General features: G+C 51.4%; 1 protein-coding gene across 6 annotated transcripts in view; it reads right to left on the bottom strand.

The window, feature by feature from the left end:
• KMT2E (lysine methyltransferase 2E (inactive)) overlaps positions 1 to 20,460 on the bottom strand; it is a 2,078,550-nt gene that overhangs the window by 384,264 nt on the left and 1,673,826 nt on the right. For all 6 annotated transcript variants that reach the window (XM_078680502.1, XM_078680521.1, XM_078680476.1 and 3 more), the window contains one exon: positions 11,523 to 11,667. In XM_078680502.1, the coding sequence (XP_078536628.1) occupies positions 11,523 to 11,667 (145 nt within the window). The remainder of the gene's footprint in view (positions 1 to 11,522; positions 11,668 to 20,460) is intronic.

Consider the following 20,460-nt stretch of genomic DNA (forward strand, 5'->3'; position numbering starts at 1 on the left):
GAATCTGAACTTTATGAACCTTCTCTTGTTCTATCTGCTGCTGTTTCTGCACCCTCATGCCACTACCGCAAGCAGCTCACACAACACACACTTCAAATTCACCCACACTCATTCGACCGCTACGTCTCCTTGCCCCTCCCCTCCCTACCTTGCCTCCCAAATACACTTTCGCCCACCAAACATGCCACCGAAATCTGGGACCTGATGCACAAAAACACACTAGACCTGCCCTTAACAACTAAAACGTGACTGTTTCTCATGTCGGCTCCCTACATTGGCACACGCAATACTCCAGCCATCCTCCTGAGACTAGGTCTTAAGACAGGACGCACAAGTTACTACTTGTGTAACGATATATCTGTAAGAGACATTAGTTAGTGATAGATTCCTTACCTTAGAATATTCCCAGGCGTCAGACTGGATCCGGAAATTTTATGCGTAGCAGTACCCATGCGCGTCGGTAAGCGTCGTCCGCGGATCCACGTCCGTCGTCGTAATGACGTCGGAGTACTTAGACGCCACCTCCGCGTGCTGACGTCAGTTCTTATACACAGCTTTTCCGCGCCAGATACGCAGAGCCGTGATAGAACCAACACTGGTGCCATGAAACTAGGGCCCTGAAAGGGGATGACCTTAACCCTAGATATCGGTTCGCAGAACGGGGAGGATGGGTGGGTCGGTAAGGAATCTATCATTAACTAATGTCTCTTACAGATATATCGTTACACAAGTAGTGTGTTCGAATCGGTGTGATCCCCCTGGTGATAGGTGAGGCTGCTAAGGAGGACGAAGGTGCAGGAATCAAGTATCAAGTCGGAGCAAAGTCCACAATTGTGCTTCCGAGGTTTGCTCTTGGTCCGGGGTGTCGGTAGACAAGGGTACTGCTCAGGCTGTAGTTGGCAGTGATATGGAGTTTGAAGATTAGATAGTCCTTGGTGCCGTTGGTGCTAGCCGAGATAGGGGAGCACTGGATGTGGTTTTTTTTTAAATGATGCTGCATCCTCCTCCAGGTCTGTTAGTCCAATCTGAAAGAGACACGTTAGTGATAGATTCCTTACCTTAGAATAGATACCCCAGCAATACCAACCCCGGTGGTGGGTCTGCGAACCAATAATCACACCAGAAAGTCCTGGAGGACGGAACGGCCAAAGAAGCCATCCCTCCAGACTTGGCTGTCCAGACAGTAGTGTCTTGCAAACGTGTGCAGCAAAGCCCATGTAGCTGCCTGACAAATGTCCTGCAAGGGCACCCCTCGGCCCAAGGCAGTTGTAGTTGCCGTGGCCCGAGTGGAATGAGCCCTCAGCCTAACAGGAGGTTCCTTCTTGGCCAAGGAGTAACACGCTTGGATGCACAAGATGATCCACCGAGAGATGGTCCGCTTGTGCACCCCCGTCCCTTCTTAGCGCCCGCGTAACCAACAAAGAGTTGGTCATCCACCCGGAACTGGCGTGTGCGATCCAGATAGTAAGAGAGCACACGTTTTAGGTCCGGACGGTGGAGCCTCTCTTCCTCTTTTGAGGGATGCAGAGGCGGAAAGAAGGTGGGCAAGGTGATGAACTGCCCGATGTGGAAGGTTGTGACAACCTTGGGCAGGAAAGAGGGTCTTGTCCGCAACACAACCTTGTCCGGATTGACAGAGAGGAAAGGGGGTGTGAGCTAACTCACTCTCCTGGCAGAGGTGATGGCAACCAGGAAAGCAGTCTTCAAGATAAGAAGACGGAGAGGACAGTTATGGAGTGGCTCAAAGGGAGCACACATAAGGTAAGTAAGTACAAGGTTCAAGTCCCACTGGGGCATCACGAATGGAACAGGAGGAAACATGTGAGTGATGCCCTTCAAAAACCTATTTACAATTGGGGATTTGAACAAAGATGGCTGATCAGGTAGCCTTAAGAAGGCGGAAAGGGCAGAAAGGTAGCCCTTGATAGTGCCCAGAGCAGAGCCCTGCTGGGCAAGAGAAAGAAGGAAGAGGAGAACCTCAGAAAGGGGGGCAGAGAGTGGATCCACAGCCTTTGCTGTGCACCATGCCACAAATCTGTTCCACCTGCAGGCGTAAACCGACTTCGTGGAGGGACGCCTGGCTGCCAGAATGACATTACAGACTTCAGAAGGCAAGTCAAATGGCCTCAACTGTCGCCGCTCAATCTCCAAGCTTGTAGGTGGAGTCTGGACAGGTTCGGGTGGAGGACCGTTTCCTGCTGCTGCGACAGAAGGTCCTCCTGAAGAGGCAGACGAATCGGGGGATCGACAGACATGCTGAGTAGCTCTGAATACCAATATCTTCGTGCCCAGTCCGGAGCCACAAGTATAACCTGGGCCCTGTCGCGCCTGATCTTCTTCAGCACTCTGGGCAGAAGTGGTATAGGCGGAAAGGCGTACATAAGACCGCAACTCCACTCGCGACGAAAAGTGTCTCCGAGCGAGTGCCGCCTTGGAAATTCCAACGCGCAGAACTGATGACATTGCGCGTTCTCTCCTATGGCGAATAGATCTAACCAAGGCTCTCCCTACTGCTGAAAGAGGCCTTGCGCCACGTCCGAGTTCAGACGCCATTCGTGATCCATCATGCACCGACGGCTGAGTTCGTCCGCCCTGGCGTTCAGAGAACCTGCTAGGTGTTGAACCACCAGGGTCACGCCCTGATGTTCCAGCCACTGCCAGAGGCACAGAGCCTCCTGGCAGAGGGTCCACGACCCCACCCCGCCCTGTTTGTTGCAGTACAACATGGCGGTGGTGTTGTCCGTGAACACCTGCACTACACTCCCCCGGACAAAGGGGAGGAATGCCTTCAGTGCAAGCCGGATCGCCCACAGCTCCAGAAGGTTGATGTGGAGCTGGGACTCCGCCGGAGACCAGAGGCCTCTGATCTCAGCCTCTCCCATGTGGCCCCCCCAGCTGTGGAGGGACGCGTCCGTCACAACTACGTGCTCCGGTTGGGGTAGGGAGAGGGATCTGCCACTGAACCAATCGCAGTCCGTGAGCCACCACTGCAACTGTCTTGCAGTGCCCTCCGAGATCAAGACATGGTCGGACAAGTTGCCCTGATGCTGGGCCCACTGAAACTTCAGGTCCCACTGCAGAGCCCGCATCCGCCACCTGGCGTGATACACCAGAAGGATGCAGGAGGCCATCAGCCCCAGAAGCTGCAGCGTCAACCTGCCCGAGGCTCCGACGCCGGACTCGAATCGAGGGCAGGACCAGGGACAGCGTCGACCGCGGTCGGCGCCGGGGGCGACACCCTTGGGGTCGGCGCCGGCGAGGTCGTGAGGTTGACCGCCGGCGACCCGGTTCCAGTGGGGCCCTGCGCCGTCGGGACCGAAGTCGCCGTGGCCGAAGCACCTGGCCCGCGGGGGGGGGGGACCCAGTCGGGGCCGCTTAGCCCGAAGGCACCGCGGAACCCGACGGAGGAGCGAACAACCTCATGGCTATAAGGAAGTCATCAATCTCCCACGGCGTCGTGTTCTGCCCAGGGACCGGCGGGTATGGAGCAGGCCGCGGCACCTGCGGCTCCGGCGGAGCCGCTTGGGCGGTGTTGCCCGAACCCCCTGCCGCGTTGCGCGAGCGTCGGGGGGAGTCAGAAGAGCGATGGTGCCTCTTCGACTTCTTGTGCCTCTTACCTGAGGACTTCGAGCCCGAAGACCGATGAAGACCATTGCAACTGTGGTGACTCCGGCCCCACCACCGGTCCCTCAACCTCCTTTCGGACCGGGACCTCGAGCGGCGCCAGGCGGACTGCCAAAGCTCGAGTCGCTTACGGGACCACTCCCGTCTAGCTTTAGACGTCAGAGCCTGGCAGTCGGAGCAGGACTTGTCGTCGTGGTCCGGGCCTAGACAGTGCAGGCACCGGCGATGGGGGTCGGTAACCGACATCAGTCGGTTGGAGTCGGCGCAGGGCTTGAACCCGGACATCCCTATCGGCACCGTCGGAGTCGACAGACTTCGAAGTAGATCAAAAAGGATCGTAAAAAGTTAGTCAAAAATTGAGTAGGGTACAACTTTTTCCGGATCTGCGCTTGCTGGCGCGGAAAAAAGAAGAACTGACGTCAGCACCCGGAGGTACTCCGACGATGTCATCACGGCGCCCACGACTGACGCGGAGCCGGGGACGCCTACCGACGCGCATGGGTACGACTACGCAAACAATTTCCGGATTCAGTCTGACGGCTGGGGATATTCTAAGGTAAGGAATCTATCACTAACGTGTCTCTTTCAGATTTAACCGATAGTCTGGACTTCAAAAATTATTATTTGTGAGAATGGCATCAGAAAAGAGAGGACATCCACACCATCTTCTTCAACCAGGATGGCACACCTTCTTCTGTCAATGTTGCACAATATAAAGTTAGGCCTTGCAGTCGAGAATAGCCTTTAGATTAATCTTTGCACTCATTACACAACGTTGAATGGTGTTTGGAGCTGAGAGAACAGAGGCAGACCTCAGGGGGGTCTGTCACTGATATCTGCTTGTGGCAATCTTTACCGGGTTTAAACCTTGTGGTTTTTGTATGGGACAAGTCCCTTGCACACTGGAAAAACAATCTAGAAAAGGTTCTGTCAAAACCTGATAGACGAGGGAGCTAACTCCAGATCCACATCGGAATGTGCGGAAAGAAAGTAAGTGATGTTTGCATGCAACATTGATGGCACCTATTCTCAACGATGCTTTGACTTTGAATACACCTTTTTTACGGTTTTCTTTGCCACTTCTGAGGAACCTTCTCTTTTGTCCCCTGAACTAGGGAATCTACCACATTTGAGCAGTGCTTGCTTTTACTGGGGCTAAAAGGCCTGCACTGGGCGAATATCTACCATCCAGACGCTTTTTACTTACAGCTAAGTTTTTAAGAGTGCCTACAAATGGACCCCTCAGCAGGAGGAAGCTGGTCCAATCACATATCTTTTGGGTCATCAAAAGAGAGCATGTTATTGCTCAATTAAGTAAACATGGTAGATTCATCTTTGAATGAGCTATTAGACAAATGAATAACTTACTCACCTTCGGTAACGTTGTATCTGTAAGAGACATATGAAGTTATAGATTCCTTACCTTAGAATTACCCCCAGGCATCAGACTGGATCTGGAGAAATTTTTTAGTAGCATTCCCCCTGCACGTCGGTAGGTGGCGTTGATCGACTCAGCATCCGTCATCAGCGTCCTGGTCTCCGGGATAACGTTGCTGTGTCTACTTAGAAGCCGCCCTTGTGCGCTGACGTCAGTTGTGGCACGACTTTCCATGCCAGAAGTGCAGAGCCATGCAAGACACTAAGCACTGATGCACATAACTAGGGCCCTAGAAGGGAGTCCCTAAGTCTAGAAGTCAGTTCACCAAATGGGGAGGATGGGTGGGGTGGTAAGGAATCTATAACTACATTGTTCATCTGAAAGAGACTATAGTTATACATTCCTTACCTTAGAATACATACCCCAGCAATACCAACCCCGGTGGTGGGTCTACGAACTAAATTCACACCAGAAAGTCCTGGAGAACAGAACAGCAAAAGAAGCATTCTCTCCGGACTTGGCTGCCCAGGTAGTAATGTCTAGTGAACGTGTGCAGGGAAGCTCACATGGCTGCCTGGCAGATGTCAACTAGCGGAACTCCACGTCCCACAGCAGTAGTGGCTGCTGTCACCCTTCTGGAGTGGGCACGCAGTCCTACTGGAGGTTCCTTTTTCACCAAAGAATAACAGACCTTGATGCATAGGACAACCCATCGAGAGATGGTACGTTTATGCATGGCCCGACCTTCCTTGGCGACAACATAACCCACATAACCCAACATAACCCGGGATCGTTCACCCGGAATTATTTAGTAAGTCAAGATAGAAGGACAGTGCATGCTTTGGGTCCAGACGGTGGAGTCTCTCCTCTTTCGCAGGGAGCGGAGGCAGGAAGAAGGTGGGCAATGTGATGGTCTGACCTGTGTGGAAAGAGGTAACCACTTTGGGCAGAAAAGAAGGCCTATTGCGAAGGACCACTTTGTCCAGGTGAATAGTAAGAAAGGGAGGCTTGTAAGGCAGAGCCTGAAGCTCACTCACCCTGAGAGAAGAGGTGATGGCAAGCAGGAAAGCAGTCTTTAAAGAAAGATGACAAAGAGGACAATTATGTAGTGGCTCAAAGGTAGCACATGTTAGATAAGTAAGTCTAAGATTCAAGTCCCACTGGGGCATTACGAAAGGAGAAGGAGGAAAGAGATGAGTAATGCCTTTCAGAAATCCGTCTACAATAGGGGACTTAAAAAGATATGGCAGATCAGGATTCGAAGAAAGGCCAAAAAGGTAGAAAGAAAGCCTTTAAGAGTGCCAAGAGCAGAGCCCTGCTGGGCTACAAAAAGAATGAAGAGAAGAACCTTTTAAAGGGGGGCACAAAGGGGATCCACAGCCTTTTATATGCACCATGACACAAATTTCTTCCCTCTATAGGTGTATACCGTCTAGTGGAGGGACGCCTGGCTGCCAAGATCATGTCAAAGACTACGGGAGAAAGGCTGAAAGCTGTCAACTGTCGCCGCTCAAACTCCACACAAGTAGGGGGAGGCTGGACAGGTTCAGGTGGAGAACTGTTCCCTGCTGCTACGACAGAAGATCCTCCCGAAGAGGCAGTCTGAGCGGAGGATCGATGGACATGCTCAAGAGCTCAGGGTACCAGACCTTTTGCGCCCAGTCTGGGGCCACAAGATTGACTTGGGCACGGTTGCGCTAGATCTTGTTCAGTGGTATAGGCGGAAAGCTGTACAGCAGGCGCAAATTCCACTAGCGTCAAAAAGGGTTGCCGAGCGAGTGCCGCCTTGGAAACTCCAATGCGCAGAACTACAGACTTTGCGCATTCTCTTCAGTGGCAAATAGATCTAACCAAGGCTCTTCCCACTGCTGAAAGAGACCTTGCACCACCTCCGAGTGAAGACGTCATTCGTGATCCATCATGCACCTGCGGGTGAGTTTATCCGCCCCAGCTTTCAGGGAATCCGCCAGGTGTTGAACCACCAGGGATATGCCCTGATGTTCCAGCCATGTCCAAAGGCGAAGAGCCTCTTGACATAGGGTCCACGACCCCACCCTGCCCTATTTGTTGCAGTACCACATGGCGGTGGTGTAGTCTGTGAACACCTGCACTACTCTTCCTTTGACAGAAGGAAGGAATGCTTCAGTGCGAGATGGATCACCTGGAGCATCAAATGGTTAGGTGGAGCCCGGACTCCGCCGGAGACCAGAGACCCATAATCTCCGCCTCTCCCATATGGCCGCCCCATCCCAGGAGTGACGCATCCGTCACCACTGTTAACTATGGTTGGGGAAGGGAGCGGGATCTGCCAATCCTGATTTGTTAGCCACCACTTCAACTTACTCGTAGTCCCCTTCGAGAGCTGTGCGACATCGGAAAGAATGCCCTGATGCTGCGCCCACTGGAAGTTCAGGTCCCACTGCAGAGTTTGCATATGCCATCTGGCATGAGCTACCAGCAGGATGCAGGAGGCCATGAGGTCTAGCAGCCTCAGAGTCTTTCTCACTGAAATCTGAGAGATAGGCTGAAACATCGGTATCAAAGCCCGAATATCCCGGACTCGCTGCTCAGGAGGATAGGGCTGAAACTGCGGTGCATCCAGAACTGCCCTGATGAATAGGAGCTTCAGAGAGGGAATCATGTGCGACCTCAGGACGTTGATAGCGAACCCCAGTGAATGCCTTCAACAGCCAGTTGTCAAGATAGGGGTGGACTGGAACTCCTGATCTGCGTAGATGAGCTGCGACCACCTCCATCACTTTGTTTAACAGCCGAGGGGCGCTGGTAAGGCCAAAGGGGAGCACGGTAAACTGAAAATACTCGTGGCCTACCATGAACCATAGGTAACGTCGGTGGACAGGCAAGACGGGGATTTGAAAATAAGTGTCCTGCAAGTCCAATGCTACCATCCAGTCTCCAGGGTCGAGGTCTAAGATTGGACGCAGGCCTTTGTCTTTCTTGGGTACCAGGAAATAGTGAGAGTAGCAACCACAACATACTTATGGCACAGGGACTCGTTCGGCAGTTCCCTTGGCCAATAGAGCTGTAACGACTGACGGAGAAGGGCCAAGTGATCCTCCAACATGCGATGGGAGTGTTGGTGGCACGGAGGGAGGGGTAGTCTCGAAGGAGAAGCCTCTTTGGCCTATTTGCACTTTCGCCAACACCCGAGTGGCACCTGTAAGGCCAAAGAGGAGCAGGGTAAACTGAAAATGCTTGTGCCTACCATGAACCGTAGGTAAAGCCTGTGGGCCGGCAGGACGGGCATGAGGAAATAAGCGTCCTGCAAGTCCAACGCTACCATCTAATCTCCAGGGTCAAGGGCAGATAGGACTTGAGCCAATGTCAACATTTTGAACTTCTGACTACAGAGGAAACAGTTGACGTCCCTGAGGTCCAAGATAGGACGCAGGCCTTTGTCCTTCTCGGGCACCAGGAAGTAGTGGGAGTAGCAGCAACGACCTATTTCTGACACAGGGACTCACTTGATGGCTCCCTTGGCCAAGAGGCTGCTGAAGGGGGAGGGAGGGCATTAGTGGACTGGCCCGCCTGCTGGCCCCCAGACCCACGATGCAGGATCTTACGTCCCTGGCAACGCATAGGCTAGGTAGTTTACGCGTCCCTGTGGCTCTGGGCGGAATGTGGTGGTGCACCTCTTCTGTAGCCGCGAAAGGGGAGAAAGGCAGACAGCATAGGGAGAGAAGCCGCTGCGAGGCCCAAAGATTTGGCCGTGGCCCTAGAGTCCTTGAAGCGCTCAAGCGCGTTGTCCCCTTGTCACCAAACAGACGACGGCCATCAAAGGGTATGTCCAAAAGGGTGGATTGGACATCCCTAGAGAAGCCTCAGCCAGGCGTATAGTGCTGCAGGGCTACCGATGTGGAAACCGTCCTACCCAGTGAATCAGCGATGTCCTGCCCACACTGGATGGTGAACTTAACTGCGTCTCGACCATCAGCAACAGCACGGGTGCACACAGCCGTGCCTCCTCTGGACACTGTGGTAGCACTTGCGCCACCATATGTGTATAACCGCCCATGAGACGTGATGCTCACCAACCAGCCGGGTCTGGTGGCTTAGTGGACTAATGCATCAACTGCAGGAGTCTGTGTTCGACCTCATGGTCACAAGTTCAAATCCCGGCGGGTCCATTCAGCCATTCATCCATCTGAGGTCGATAAAATGAGTACCATTGAGTTGGGTAACAATAAACATCTGTTATTCAGCGCCTTGAAACCCTTGGGTGATAAGTGCGCTTTACAAATACACGTGTTATGTTATATTAATCTGGCGGAAGAAAACATCTTCTTCCCAAGATGTTCCAGCTTCTTGGATTCCCTATCTGGGGGAGCAGTTGGAAATGCACCTTTTGAGGATGAGGCTTTGCCACCGAGCTCTCAGGGGTAGGGTGTTGGGAGAGGAAAAGTGGGTCAGCTGGGGCCGGGCTGCGGTGTCGGACAATCATCCTGTCCACAGGAGCCCCTGTGCTGGGCTTGGACCAATTGTCCAAAAGGATGTCAGTGAGAGCCCCATTAAAAGGCAGCAGGGTCTCCGAAGAGGCTGCTGCCGGTTGAAGCATCTCAGTCAGGAGGTTAGCCCTGACAGCCACCGTAGGAAGCTCGAGGCCCAAGGCCTCAGCCACCCAACGCAACACCACAGCATAGGAAGCCCCCTCCTCCATAGCCACGGTAGGGGAAGAGACCAAGGTCTGGGGAGGTATCCAGACCACTGGCATCACTCAACTCCTCTTGCCAGTCCGGCTCTTCAAGTTGGTCTGCTAGCGGGTCAACTGACCCCTCCAAGTCCTCCTCACCCTCCTCTGGTTGCCACTCAGGGCGATAGGAACGCCAGGGATGAACAGCGGTACAAAAGTACCCTCTGGTGCCGGTCCTGCACCAGGTCCAAGTCGGTGAGGCTGGGTTCGACTGGTTGGGGGCACAACCGGCAACAGGGGCTTTGTCACTGGAATCGGCGCCGGGGAACGTACCATGAGGCCGACCAACGCCGATCCGGACCTAGGCATGGACCAATTGGGGCCCTTCGGGGCCGAGGCCAGGGCTGCTGGCATCGAAGGTCCAGGGCTCCCAGCCGGATTCGCGGGACCCGAAGGCACGCCAGCGAAGTCAGGCTGCCCAAAAATTTTATGGAGCACTTCGTACAAGGCACGAAGTTGGACATGGGACGCTCCAGCTCTGGGAAAGGGAGGGAAGCGCAGAGCCGTCCCAGCAGGCTCCACAGATGGATCCGGAGAGCGAAGACGCTCCGGGTCTCGCCTCGCGTCGGCTGACGGACAGGGAAGAAGGCGGAGAGCGACAATTCTTCTTCGCCTTCTTGTGCTTTGACTTACCGGAGGAGTGCGAAGACTTCGAGGAGGAATGGTGATTAGTCAGCAACCGATCCTGCGACCTTTCTCTCGACAGGGACCTCTATTGGCGTGGAGCGGACTGCCGGGCCTCCACAAGCTTTTGGGACCGCTACCGCAAAGACTTCGGTTTCATGGCCTGGCAGTAGGAGCACGACTTCGGATCATCATCGCTTTCCAGGTACCAAAGGCACACGAGGTACCGTTCGGTGACAGACATCAACTTGTGACAGGAGTCACAGGGCGTAAAACCAGTCCAACGATGGGACATCCCTTGTTCAACAGGAGTCGAAGACTCGAAAAAGGCGTCGACAAAAGTCGAAAAAGGGTTAGTCAAAAAAAGACTAAGGGGCAAGCTCTCTCCGGATCTGCGCTGGCTGGAGCGAAAAAAAGAAAGAACTGACGTCAGTGCGCAGGGGCGGCATCTAAGCAGACACCACAACGTCCTCCTACCGAGACGAAAGGGGTACTGCTACGAAATAAATTCTCCTGATTCAGTCCAACACCTGGGGGTAATTCTAAAGTAAGGAATCTACAACTACAGTCTCTTTCAGATAAATGTTCACCATATAGAAATAGAATAGTCTTACTTTTTGATCAAATGATTCCACTTAAATCCCTACTTTTTAATTAAATGGCCATTTGTATAAAAAAGAAATCGCAATCAGGCAATCGCAATTACAAATGTATGAAACTCAGAGTTTCACTTAGCGAATCCTACGGGTCACACATCTACCTGCCTAATTAATATGAATTAGGTAGATCGCAATTTGCACCCCCTGGGAATCTCTAAAATCAAGGGGATGGTGCCTTGCTGGGGTCAGCAGACCACCATGTCCTTGATTGCTTTTAAATAAAGCAATCTTTTTCTTTAAATGCAGCCCGTTTTACTCTAAAAAAGTTTTTACAACCATTCACAAAGAGGAAGGGGTCTCTTGGGGACCCTTTCCCATTTGCGAATAGGTTGCCACCAACTTGAAATTGGTGGTAAATTGCGAATGTTTTGCAACTGCATTACCGAATCGCAAAATAGGGTGTATGTAAAAAGCCTTTTTTGAATTCGCAAACGGGCTGATTCTGCGAAGTGGTCCATTTGCGAACGCAAAATTGCTTGATACATGTGACCCTTATGGCTTAAAGTAAAATTAAATTAACAATTACCTGAAAGAGGACAGCCGCTGTTCCATAATATTGGACTTTTTTCATCACAATAGATTACTGGGCTTAAGGACCTTTCTTGAAATGGTGATTCAAACAGATCCATCATTTTTGAATGTTCTTCTTCCAAAGCCTGCTTCAACCACCTCTGGAGTAATGAAAAAAGAACAATTTATCAAAAACAAGACAAAAACAAAATAGCCTTACAAAAACCACTATGTTGCCTTAGTTTATGTAATGTCCAAGTTCCATGACCTTGGTAATGAACAAGTTACTTACCTTTGGTAACAATATATCTGTAAGAAACATAAGTTAGTTATAGATTCCTTACCTTAGAATTACCCCCAGGCGTCAGACTGGATCCGAAACGTTTTTTCGCCAGCGTCCATTGTTGGCGTCATGTCACCGGGATGAAGTCGCAGTAGCTACGTAGACGCCGCCCTAGCACGCGACCGTCAGTTCTGTACACAACTTTCTGTGCCAGAAATGCAGAGCCATGCAAGACACTGACCACTGGTGCACAAAACTCGGGCCCTGAAAGGATATCCTTAACCCTAGAAATCAATTCGCAGAATGGGGAGGATGGGTGGGGCGGTAAGGAATCTATAACTAACCTATGTTTCTGACAGATATATTGTTACCAGAGATAAGAAACTTGTTCATCTGAAAGAAATAGTTAGTTATAGATTTGTTACCTTAGAATAGATACCCCAGCAATACCAAACCCGGAGGTGAGTCAGCAAATCGAGTTCACACCAGAAAGTCCTGGAGAACAGAACAGCCAAAGAAGCCGTCTCTCCGGACTTGGGCTGTAGAGGCAGTAGTGTCTCGTAATCATGTGCAGCGATGCCCACGTAGCTGCCTGACAGATGTTGTTTAGAGGAAATCCTTGTCCCAAAGCAGTAGTGGCTGCCGTCGCCCTCGTGGAATGGGCGCGCAGCCCCACTAGAGGCTCCTATTTTGCTAGAGAATAACAGGCTTTGATACACAAAATGACCTATCTGGGGATAGTTCGTTTGTGTATGGCTCGACCTTTCTTGGTGCCCACATAGCCAACAAAGCGCTGGTCATCCACCCGGAACTGTTAGGTGCGATCCAAATTTTAAAAAGCACATGTTTTGGGTCCAGATGGAGGAGCCTCTCGTCCTCTTTCGAAGGATGCGGAGGCAGAACGAAGGTGGGCAAAGTGATGGTTTGCCCAATGTGCAAGGAGGTGACAACCTTGGGAAGGAAGGATGGACAAATCCTGAGGACAACTTTGTCCGAATGGGCAGACAGAAAAGGAGGCTTAGATGAAAGAGCTTGGAGCTCACTCACTCTTCTGGTGGATGTGATGGCCACCAGGAATTCAGTCTTAAGAGTGAAAAGCCTCAAAGGACAGTTGTGAAGCGGCTAAAAGGGAGTGCACACTAAATAGGTTAAGACTAGGTTCAAGTACCACTGAGGCATAACAAAGTGAATAGGAGGAAAGAGATGAGTTACGCTTTTTACGAAACTATTTACAACCGTGGACTTGAAGAGAGAAGGCTGATCAGGAAGCCAAAGAAAGGCAGAAATGGCCAAAAGATGGCCCTCGATAGTGCCCAGAGCAGAGCCCTGCTGGGCCAAAGACAAAAGGAACAAGAGAACCTCAGTAAGAGGGGCAGAAAGGGGATTCACAGTCTTTGCTGTGCACCATGCCACAAATTTGTTCCACCGGCAGGCGTATACCGTCTTAGTGGAGGGACGCCTGGGCTTCCAAGATCACATCACAAACTTCGGGAGGCAAGTCAAATGACGTCAATTGCCGCCGCTCAATCTCCATGCAAGGAGGTGGAGGCTGGACAGTTTGGGGTGGAGGACCGTGCCTGCTGCTGCGACAGAAGATCCTCCCGAAGAGGCAGTCGGATCGGAGGATCAATGGCCATGTTGAGCAGCTCGAGATACCAGACTCTTCGTGCCCAAGCCAGAGCCACCAGAATGACTTGGGACCGGTCGCGCTTGATCTTCTTCAGCACTATGGACAGAAGTGGTAGAGGCGGAAAGGCGTACTACAGATTGCAACTACACTCGCGATAAAAAGTGGCACTTAGCGAGTGCCGCCTTTGAAATTCCAATGCGCAGAATTGCTGACATTGCGCGTTCTCCTCGGTGGCAAATAGATGTAAAAAAGGCTTTCTCTACTGTTGAAAGAGACCTTGCGCCACCTCTGAGTGAAGACGCCATTTGTGATCCATTATGCACCTGCGGCTGAGTTCTGGCATTCAGTGAACCTGCCAGGTGTTGAACCACCAGGGATATGCCTTGATGTCCCAGCTATGTCCAGAGGGGAAGGACCTCTTGACACAGGGTCCACAACCCCACCCCGCTCTGTTTGTTGCAGTAGCACATGGCGGTGGTGTTGTTCATGAACATCCGCACTACTCTTCCCCGGAAAGAGGGAAGGAATGCCTTCAGTGCAGAACGAATCACCCAAAGCTCCAGAAGGTTGATGTGGGGACACCACAGGAGACCAGAGGTCTGTGATCGCCGCCTCTCCCATGAGACCGCCTCATCCCAGAAGGTATGTGTCCGTCCCCACTTTATGCTTTGGTTGGGGAAGGGAGAGGGATCTGCTGTTGACCCAATCCTGGTATGTGAGCCACCACTGCACTTGTCGTGCAGCACCCTCCGAGATCTGAATGCAATCGGACAGATTCCCCTGATGCTGTGCCCACTGGAACTTCAGGTCCCACTGCAGAGCCGGCATATGTCACCTAGCATGATCGACCAGCAGGATGCAGGAGGCCAGGAGGACCAGCAGCCTCAGAGTCATCCTGACAAAAATCCGGGATAGGGGTTGAAAGATCGAAATCATAGCCCGAATATCCGGACTCGCTGTTTGGGAGGATAAACCTGAAACCGCGTCGTGTCTAGAACCGCTCCGATAAACAGGAGCTTCTGAGAGGGGATCAGGTGTGACATTGATGGAGAACCCCAGTGAATGCAGGAGGTTGGCCGTAGTCTGGAGGTGGGAGATGACAGTCTGGGGCGAGCCCGGCTTCAAAAGCCAGTCGTCGATATAGGGGAAGACTGGAAACCCCTGATCTGCGCAGATGAGCTGCGGCCATCACTTTTGTGAACACCCAAGGGGCACTGGTAAGGTCAAAGGGGAGCACAGTAAACTGAAAGTGCTTGTGGCCTACCGTGAACCAAAGGTAACGCCGATGGGACGGCAGGAAAGGGATGTGAAAATAAGCGTTCTTCAAGTCCAACGCTACCAACCAGCCTCCAGGGTCGAGGGCAGACAAGACCTGAACAAGCGTCAACATCTTGAACTTCTCCTTCCGGAGAAAGCGGTTGACATTCCTGAGATCCAAGATAGGACGCAGGCCATTGTCCTTCTTGGGCACTAGAAAGTAGTGGGAGTAACAACCACAACCTACTTCTGGGACAGGAACACGCTCAAAAGCTACCTTGTCCAGGAGAGCCGTAATTTACTGTTGGAGAAGGCCCAGGTGATCCTCCGACATACAGTGGTACTGAGGTGGCATGGCTGGAGGTGTAGTCTCGAAGGGGAGGGAGTAGGCCCTTCAGACTATCTGCAAAACCCACCTGTCCGACATGATGGTGCGCCAGTGGGGGAGGTGATGGCGAATCCTGCTGCCCACTGGCATTTGATGGGCCTGAATTGTCGAACTAGGAAGGCTTAGAGGCTGCTGCAGGGCGGGCGAATAACTTTATTGTTTGGTTACTCAAAACCATTACATTAAAACAAACGTATAAAAAAACAATACAAAAGTTAAAATAGGCAATGTGTTAGCAAAATAGTCTATGCATCTACGGAGTCTCTATTCATTTAAGCCCTGAGTGGCCATCAACTTAGACCGTGTCTTTTGAATGAACTTGCCAAATGAGGCCATGTGTTTTACTGTGGACAGTGTATATAATTGATGGACCACCTCCTTTGCGGTGCGGGTCACCGCTTGTCTTAAGATGGGCCTGAGGTAAAGACTGCGTGCTGCACGCAGGGCCGGGCAGCAAAATAGCAGATGAGCATGGGACTCGCGTTTGTAATTGCAGAGCCTGCATTCCAATACACCCAGTTCTGCCCGTTCAACGGCGTATAGTTCTTTAAGAGGCAGAGGGTGTAGTCTGTAGGCTAGAATCTTATGGAGAGCTGTGCGGCCCACAGCCTGCGTGAGATGGTGTTTGGGATTATACACCGTGTGCGGCAGGCATAGGGTCTCGTGCAGGTCTCTTATCGCTAAAGACTCCAAATCCAATTCGCGGGAGTGAACCCGAACTTGTTTCTTGATTGCGTTTTTGATCGCCGTGTAGTTGACTAGTTCGGGGTCCCAAAGCTCAGTGGCCAGGTTGAGGCGAACTTTTGCCGCGGTGAGGGTGGCTGACCAAGGATTCCCAGGTTCCATAAAGATATATTTCAAAACTGCCTTAAGTGTCTTATCTTTTGCAGCTGTAGCAAGGTAATAGTATTTACTTAAGGCCGCCATCTCTTCCAGATTTTGTTGGTTGAGCGTGAATTCTAGGCGGATAAGGGTGTTTCTAGTGCACTTCGGTAGATGAAATATTCTCTTGTATGCTCCGCAATGAATTTTTTCAAGTTCCTTGTTGAGTTTGCCCGGGTACGCTTGCTGAGCGTAGTTGAGGGCCGGCATTAGTTTAGCCTTTAATACTCTTCGAATAGCCGTTGTAGATGGGCTGTGTAAGGAAGCTTGTAATTTGCAGAGTGCATAAGTGATGGTTTTCCCTTTGCCTTGGATTTTCTTTAACTAGGCGCCGGAGAGACCTGACTCGTGGTAGCAGACTCCCAGGTAGGTATATCGCTGTGTGCTTTCCAAGGAGAGATGACCAAGGTTCCATTTTGCTCGTTTTTTATGTCGGTAGTGCCCAAAAAAAAAATATTTTAGACTTGGAAGGATTTGCCACCAACCTGTTTTCGTTGTTGTATGTTGCCAGGGCGGTCAGCATCTTTTGTAGTCCTATTTTAGTGTGGTCCAGGAGTACCAGATCGTCAGCGTACTGCATAAACTGTATTTTGATCCCCCCAATCCTTGGGGTTGCTAGGGCTGCCCCCAACAGGGCTGTCTCCATGTCTGCTGTATACAGATTGAACAGCAGTGGCGCTAACACGCACCCTTGCTTTAGACCTCGGTCCGTGTCGATTTTCTCAGATGCGGAATCACTCGAGAGTTTAATTCTAACCCACGTTTTTTGATAGAGTGACTGAATTGCTCTTAGCAGGGTCGGATAGATGTTCCATTGTGCCAGCTTTCTCCATAAAATTGCGCGGTCTACCCTGTGAGAAGTTGGCCTGATATATGATGCTCACTAGTTCTAGTGATCACCTTGTATCAGTCCAAACAACCCTTATGGTGATTGGTTGTAAGTCAACCTTATAGACCAGCTATCCTAATGGTAGCATGGACAAAGCAGTCTTAGGCTAAACTCTTTTGGCATGTGAAGCCAGCTGTTTTACCACAATATAACCCCTTGAATACCAGATGAAAGGACACCACACAGGTTGTTATGAAAATAAAGAGTATAGTTATTAATAACAACACCTCTGAACTCTTTATGAGGTCAGAGGGCTAAGCACATGAAAATCTCTTACGAAAAATACGACAAGTTGCACAAAATTACAATGGTGCCTTAGAGGCACGACAAACCATATACTAAGTAAGTGGAATGGGAGAGTCGATAAAAGAAATGGAGCTGTCCAGAGGCTCGCTAGGACTACGCTATCTTCACCTTAGGTAAGTAATAGGAGGCCCACGGGACGCGTGTGCAGAGTGTGAACTCACACGCGAGATGCGTAACAACGTCTATGGACAGTACAGTTCGAGTTAAAGGTGAGTACGGACAATCCTGACTAGATAGGACTAAAACGACTGTGGAACTGGACACTAGGACAGTTAAACTACCCTTGAGCACCGAAATGCTCTTGTTACCTCACCCACAGGCTGCGGGTGCACAGGTGTCAAAGTGCGACGGGTTCTCGCGTTGAAGTCTATGGAGCCTGAAAGAAAAGATGCTGCAGGTGACCAGGAGGCAGATGTCCGGTGCAATCCAAGGGTGGATTGGTGAAGAAGGAGACCTGAAAGCAGAGGGGACAATGTTCACAGTCACTAGCCAGTGACTGGAGTGGAACCAGGAAGGAACCAGATGTCGACGTCGCGATCAGGTGAAGAGTGGACGCTTGACTATGCAGCCACGTGGACCAGGAGGTGTCTTCGACGACCAGGATGGAGGCACGAGCTGTCCCACGCAGGCTCTCGCTGTCGGCGGTGTTGGATCCGGAATCGGCGTCAACAGGTCTTGGCAAAGGCAACCCACGCGGTGAGTGGAGAAAGCGTCTGGTGCGGACTAGGTGAGTCCGGGGTGCCCCTCTTTTGGAAGGGAGCAAGGGCCAGTCTGGAGCAACCAGACCAGCAGCAAAGATTCAAAGGTTCGTCGTCTAGGAGGCCACTAGCCAGCCGGCAAGTAACCAGACAACGCGTCGAGCAGCAAACAAGCAGAAGGGCCCCACGCAGATCTCGTGGATGCTGGAGGGCTGATCTTCGGTGCAGGGACTGCTCGGGGCTGGGGCTTCTCAGTCCCCAAAGCACTTGGTCGAGTTTACCTCGGGAGTCGTGCTGGAAGCGAAGTGCAGGTTCGTTCAAGATGGCCGGTCCCACGTGTCTCGTCGCACCCACGGGTCTCAGCTTTGCTGTAGATGTGAGTTGAGGTCGGAGAGGTCTGGGAATCCGGGTCTCGTCGGGCTCTGAAGTCTGGATCCTCGAGGGAAGACGACAAAGTGAAGCCGCTGGACGCTTGATGGTGCCTGCGGATGCAGGGTGGACACTCCTTGTCCACAAGGGAGATTTCTTCAGTCTTCTGTGGAGCAGAACGTCGAAGTCCAGAGTTTCTTCTTGTAGAGTAGTTCAGGATTAATCTAATTTGGAATGGGACCAGCTCCTACCTTTATCCTGCTAAAAGGGGCTGCACTACTGACTAGGTCCCTCTCCTGGGTGGGACCAGGAAGGGGGGTGGTTACACCCCCTATCCTTTGTCCGGTTTCCCGCCAGAGCTGGGGCAGGGATGCCCCAGCAACTGGTTTGAACCGGTGTATGAAAAACCATAGGTGGTGATGGACGGAGCGTTGACAATACAAACACTCACCCCCAGTCAACTGATCTGGGTTTAATCCATCACCGTTCTTTAGCTCACTCCGCCACCCCAGTTCAGACATGACCATATGCAAATCAGTCTGACCCTGTGCCTCATGGGAACAGTCCAGCCCGAACTGCCAAGCCATGTCTTCCCTAGACCGGAATCAAGCTTCCCAGGACCGGTTTCTGGAATTACAGCCGTCTTCAGCCTCGCTTGCTTGACTCGAGTGAACCGGTGTATGCACAGGACACCTTGTGTGCCCCGGGCATGTCTCATTCCTTTCAAGCCTACCCTACCCAATACACAAAGTCCTGTCTGGGGTGGTGCTAGCACCTCCCAAGGCAGGAAACCCTTCGTCCAAGCCGTCCTCGCTGAAAGGACTCCCAGCAGCAGGAGGTCAGACTTGTGTCTGTGGTGGCAGCATCCATTTTGTGATGCCAAGGCTCGAGTTAACTTTAACCGGGGTTCTCAGTTACATACATGTCGTGTCCCTCTAGAAGGGTGGAATGCTACCCCCGTCGCCAGAATTGTCGAGGGGGTAGTATTCCAATTCGGATGACACCTTACTCGACATGTTTTGATAATGTTATACCAGAGTTAGAATTTAACTGCGAGGTTGATAATGCACTTAAGAGTATATGGTATAGCGTTATCATGGAACAGCTATTAGGACTTGGTTCCGCAAGCTGCAAACGGGCTCAGCTCATGCCAGAGCGCCATCTCACATAATTCCAAGCACTCTGCCTTCAGGATTGATAAGGCCTTCCATAGGAGTGACTGATAGGAATATATGTGTCCATTTTAGGTTTAGATATAGGTAACTATATCTAAAGCAAAGGGTGATTACACCACCTTGCCCCAGCTGTTGTGCAGCCAGTTGTGTCTGTTTAGATGGCCAGCCAGGGGTGGCATAATACATGCTTCAGCCCCTGGTAGGCCCTGGGTACACTTATGCCCTGGGTACCTATGGTACACTGTAAAGGGGCTGATCAGGTGGCCCAGTACCAATTGGTAAATGCACCTAAGGTACATGGTTGTCAATTTAGAGAGAGAACAGCTAGGCTGTGGGTCTGATTAGCAGGCCCACAGCCAGGGAAAGTCGTAAACCAGTGAAGCAAAAAGCAAAAATCTGGGGTGACCATAGGATTGCAGACCCCACTCTCCTACATAACCCCCCCCCAAACTTAGGGACATTAAACTAACCTTGACCAGGTGAGTCTTCCTGTTCTAAGTGGAAATACCTGGAGAGACCATTTGCATTGCCATGGTCAGTCCCTGGTCTGTGCTCCACTGTAAACTCCATCCCCTGTAGGGAAATGGACCATCTAAGAAGTTTGGGGGTTTCACCCTTCATCTGATTTAGCCATAAGAGGGGCTTATGGTCGGTCTGAATCTTGAAGTGAGTTCCAAACAAGTAGGGTCTCAACTTCTTCAGGGCCCAAACCACAGCAAAGGCCTCCCTCTCTATAGCTCACCAACGTTTCTCTCTAGGGGTTAGCCTTCTGCTTATAAAAGCAATGGGCTGGTCATGACCATCAATATTCAGTTGAGAAAGAACAGCTCCCACACCCAACTCAGATGCATCTGTTTGGACAATTAAGGTTTTGGAGTAGTCGGGACTCTTGAGAATAGGTGCAGTACACATGGCCTGCGTTAGGTCATCAAATGCCTTCTGACAGCTAACTGTCCACTGAACTTTCTTGGGCATTTTCTTGCTTGTCAGGTCATTAAGTGGTGTCACAATGGGCCCATAATTTTTGACAAACTTCCTATAGTAACCAGACAGGCCCAAGAAAGCTCTGACCTGTGT

Source organism: Lissotriton helveticus, chromosome 1_1 (assembly GCF_964261635.1).
Source record: "Lissotriton helveticus chromosome 1_1, aLisHel1.1, whole genome shotgun sequence".
Classification (NCBI taxonomy): domain Eukaryota; kingdom Metazoa; phylum Chordata; class Amphibia; order Caudata; family Salamandridae; genus Lissotriton; species Lissotriton helveticus.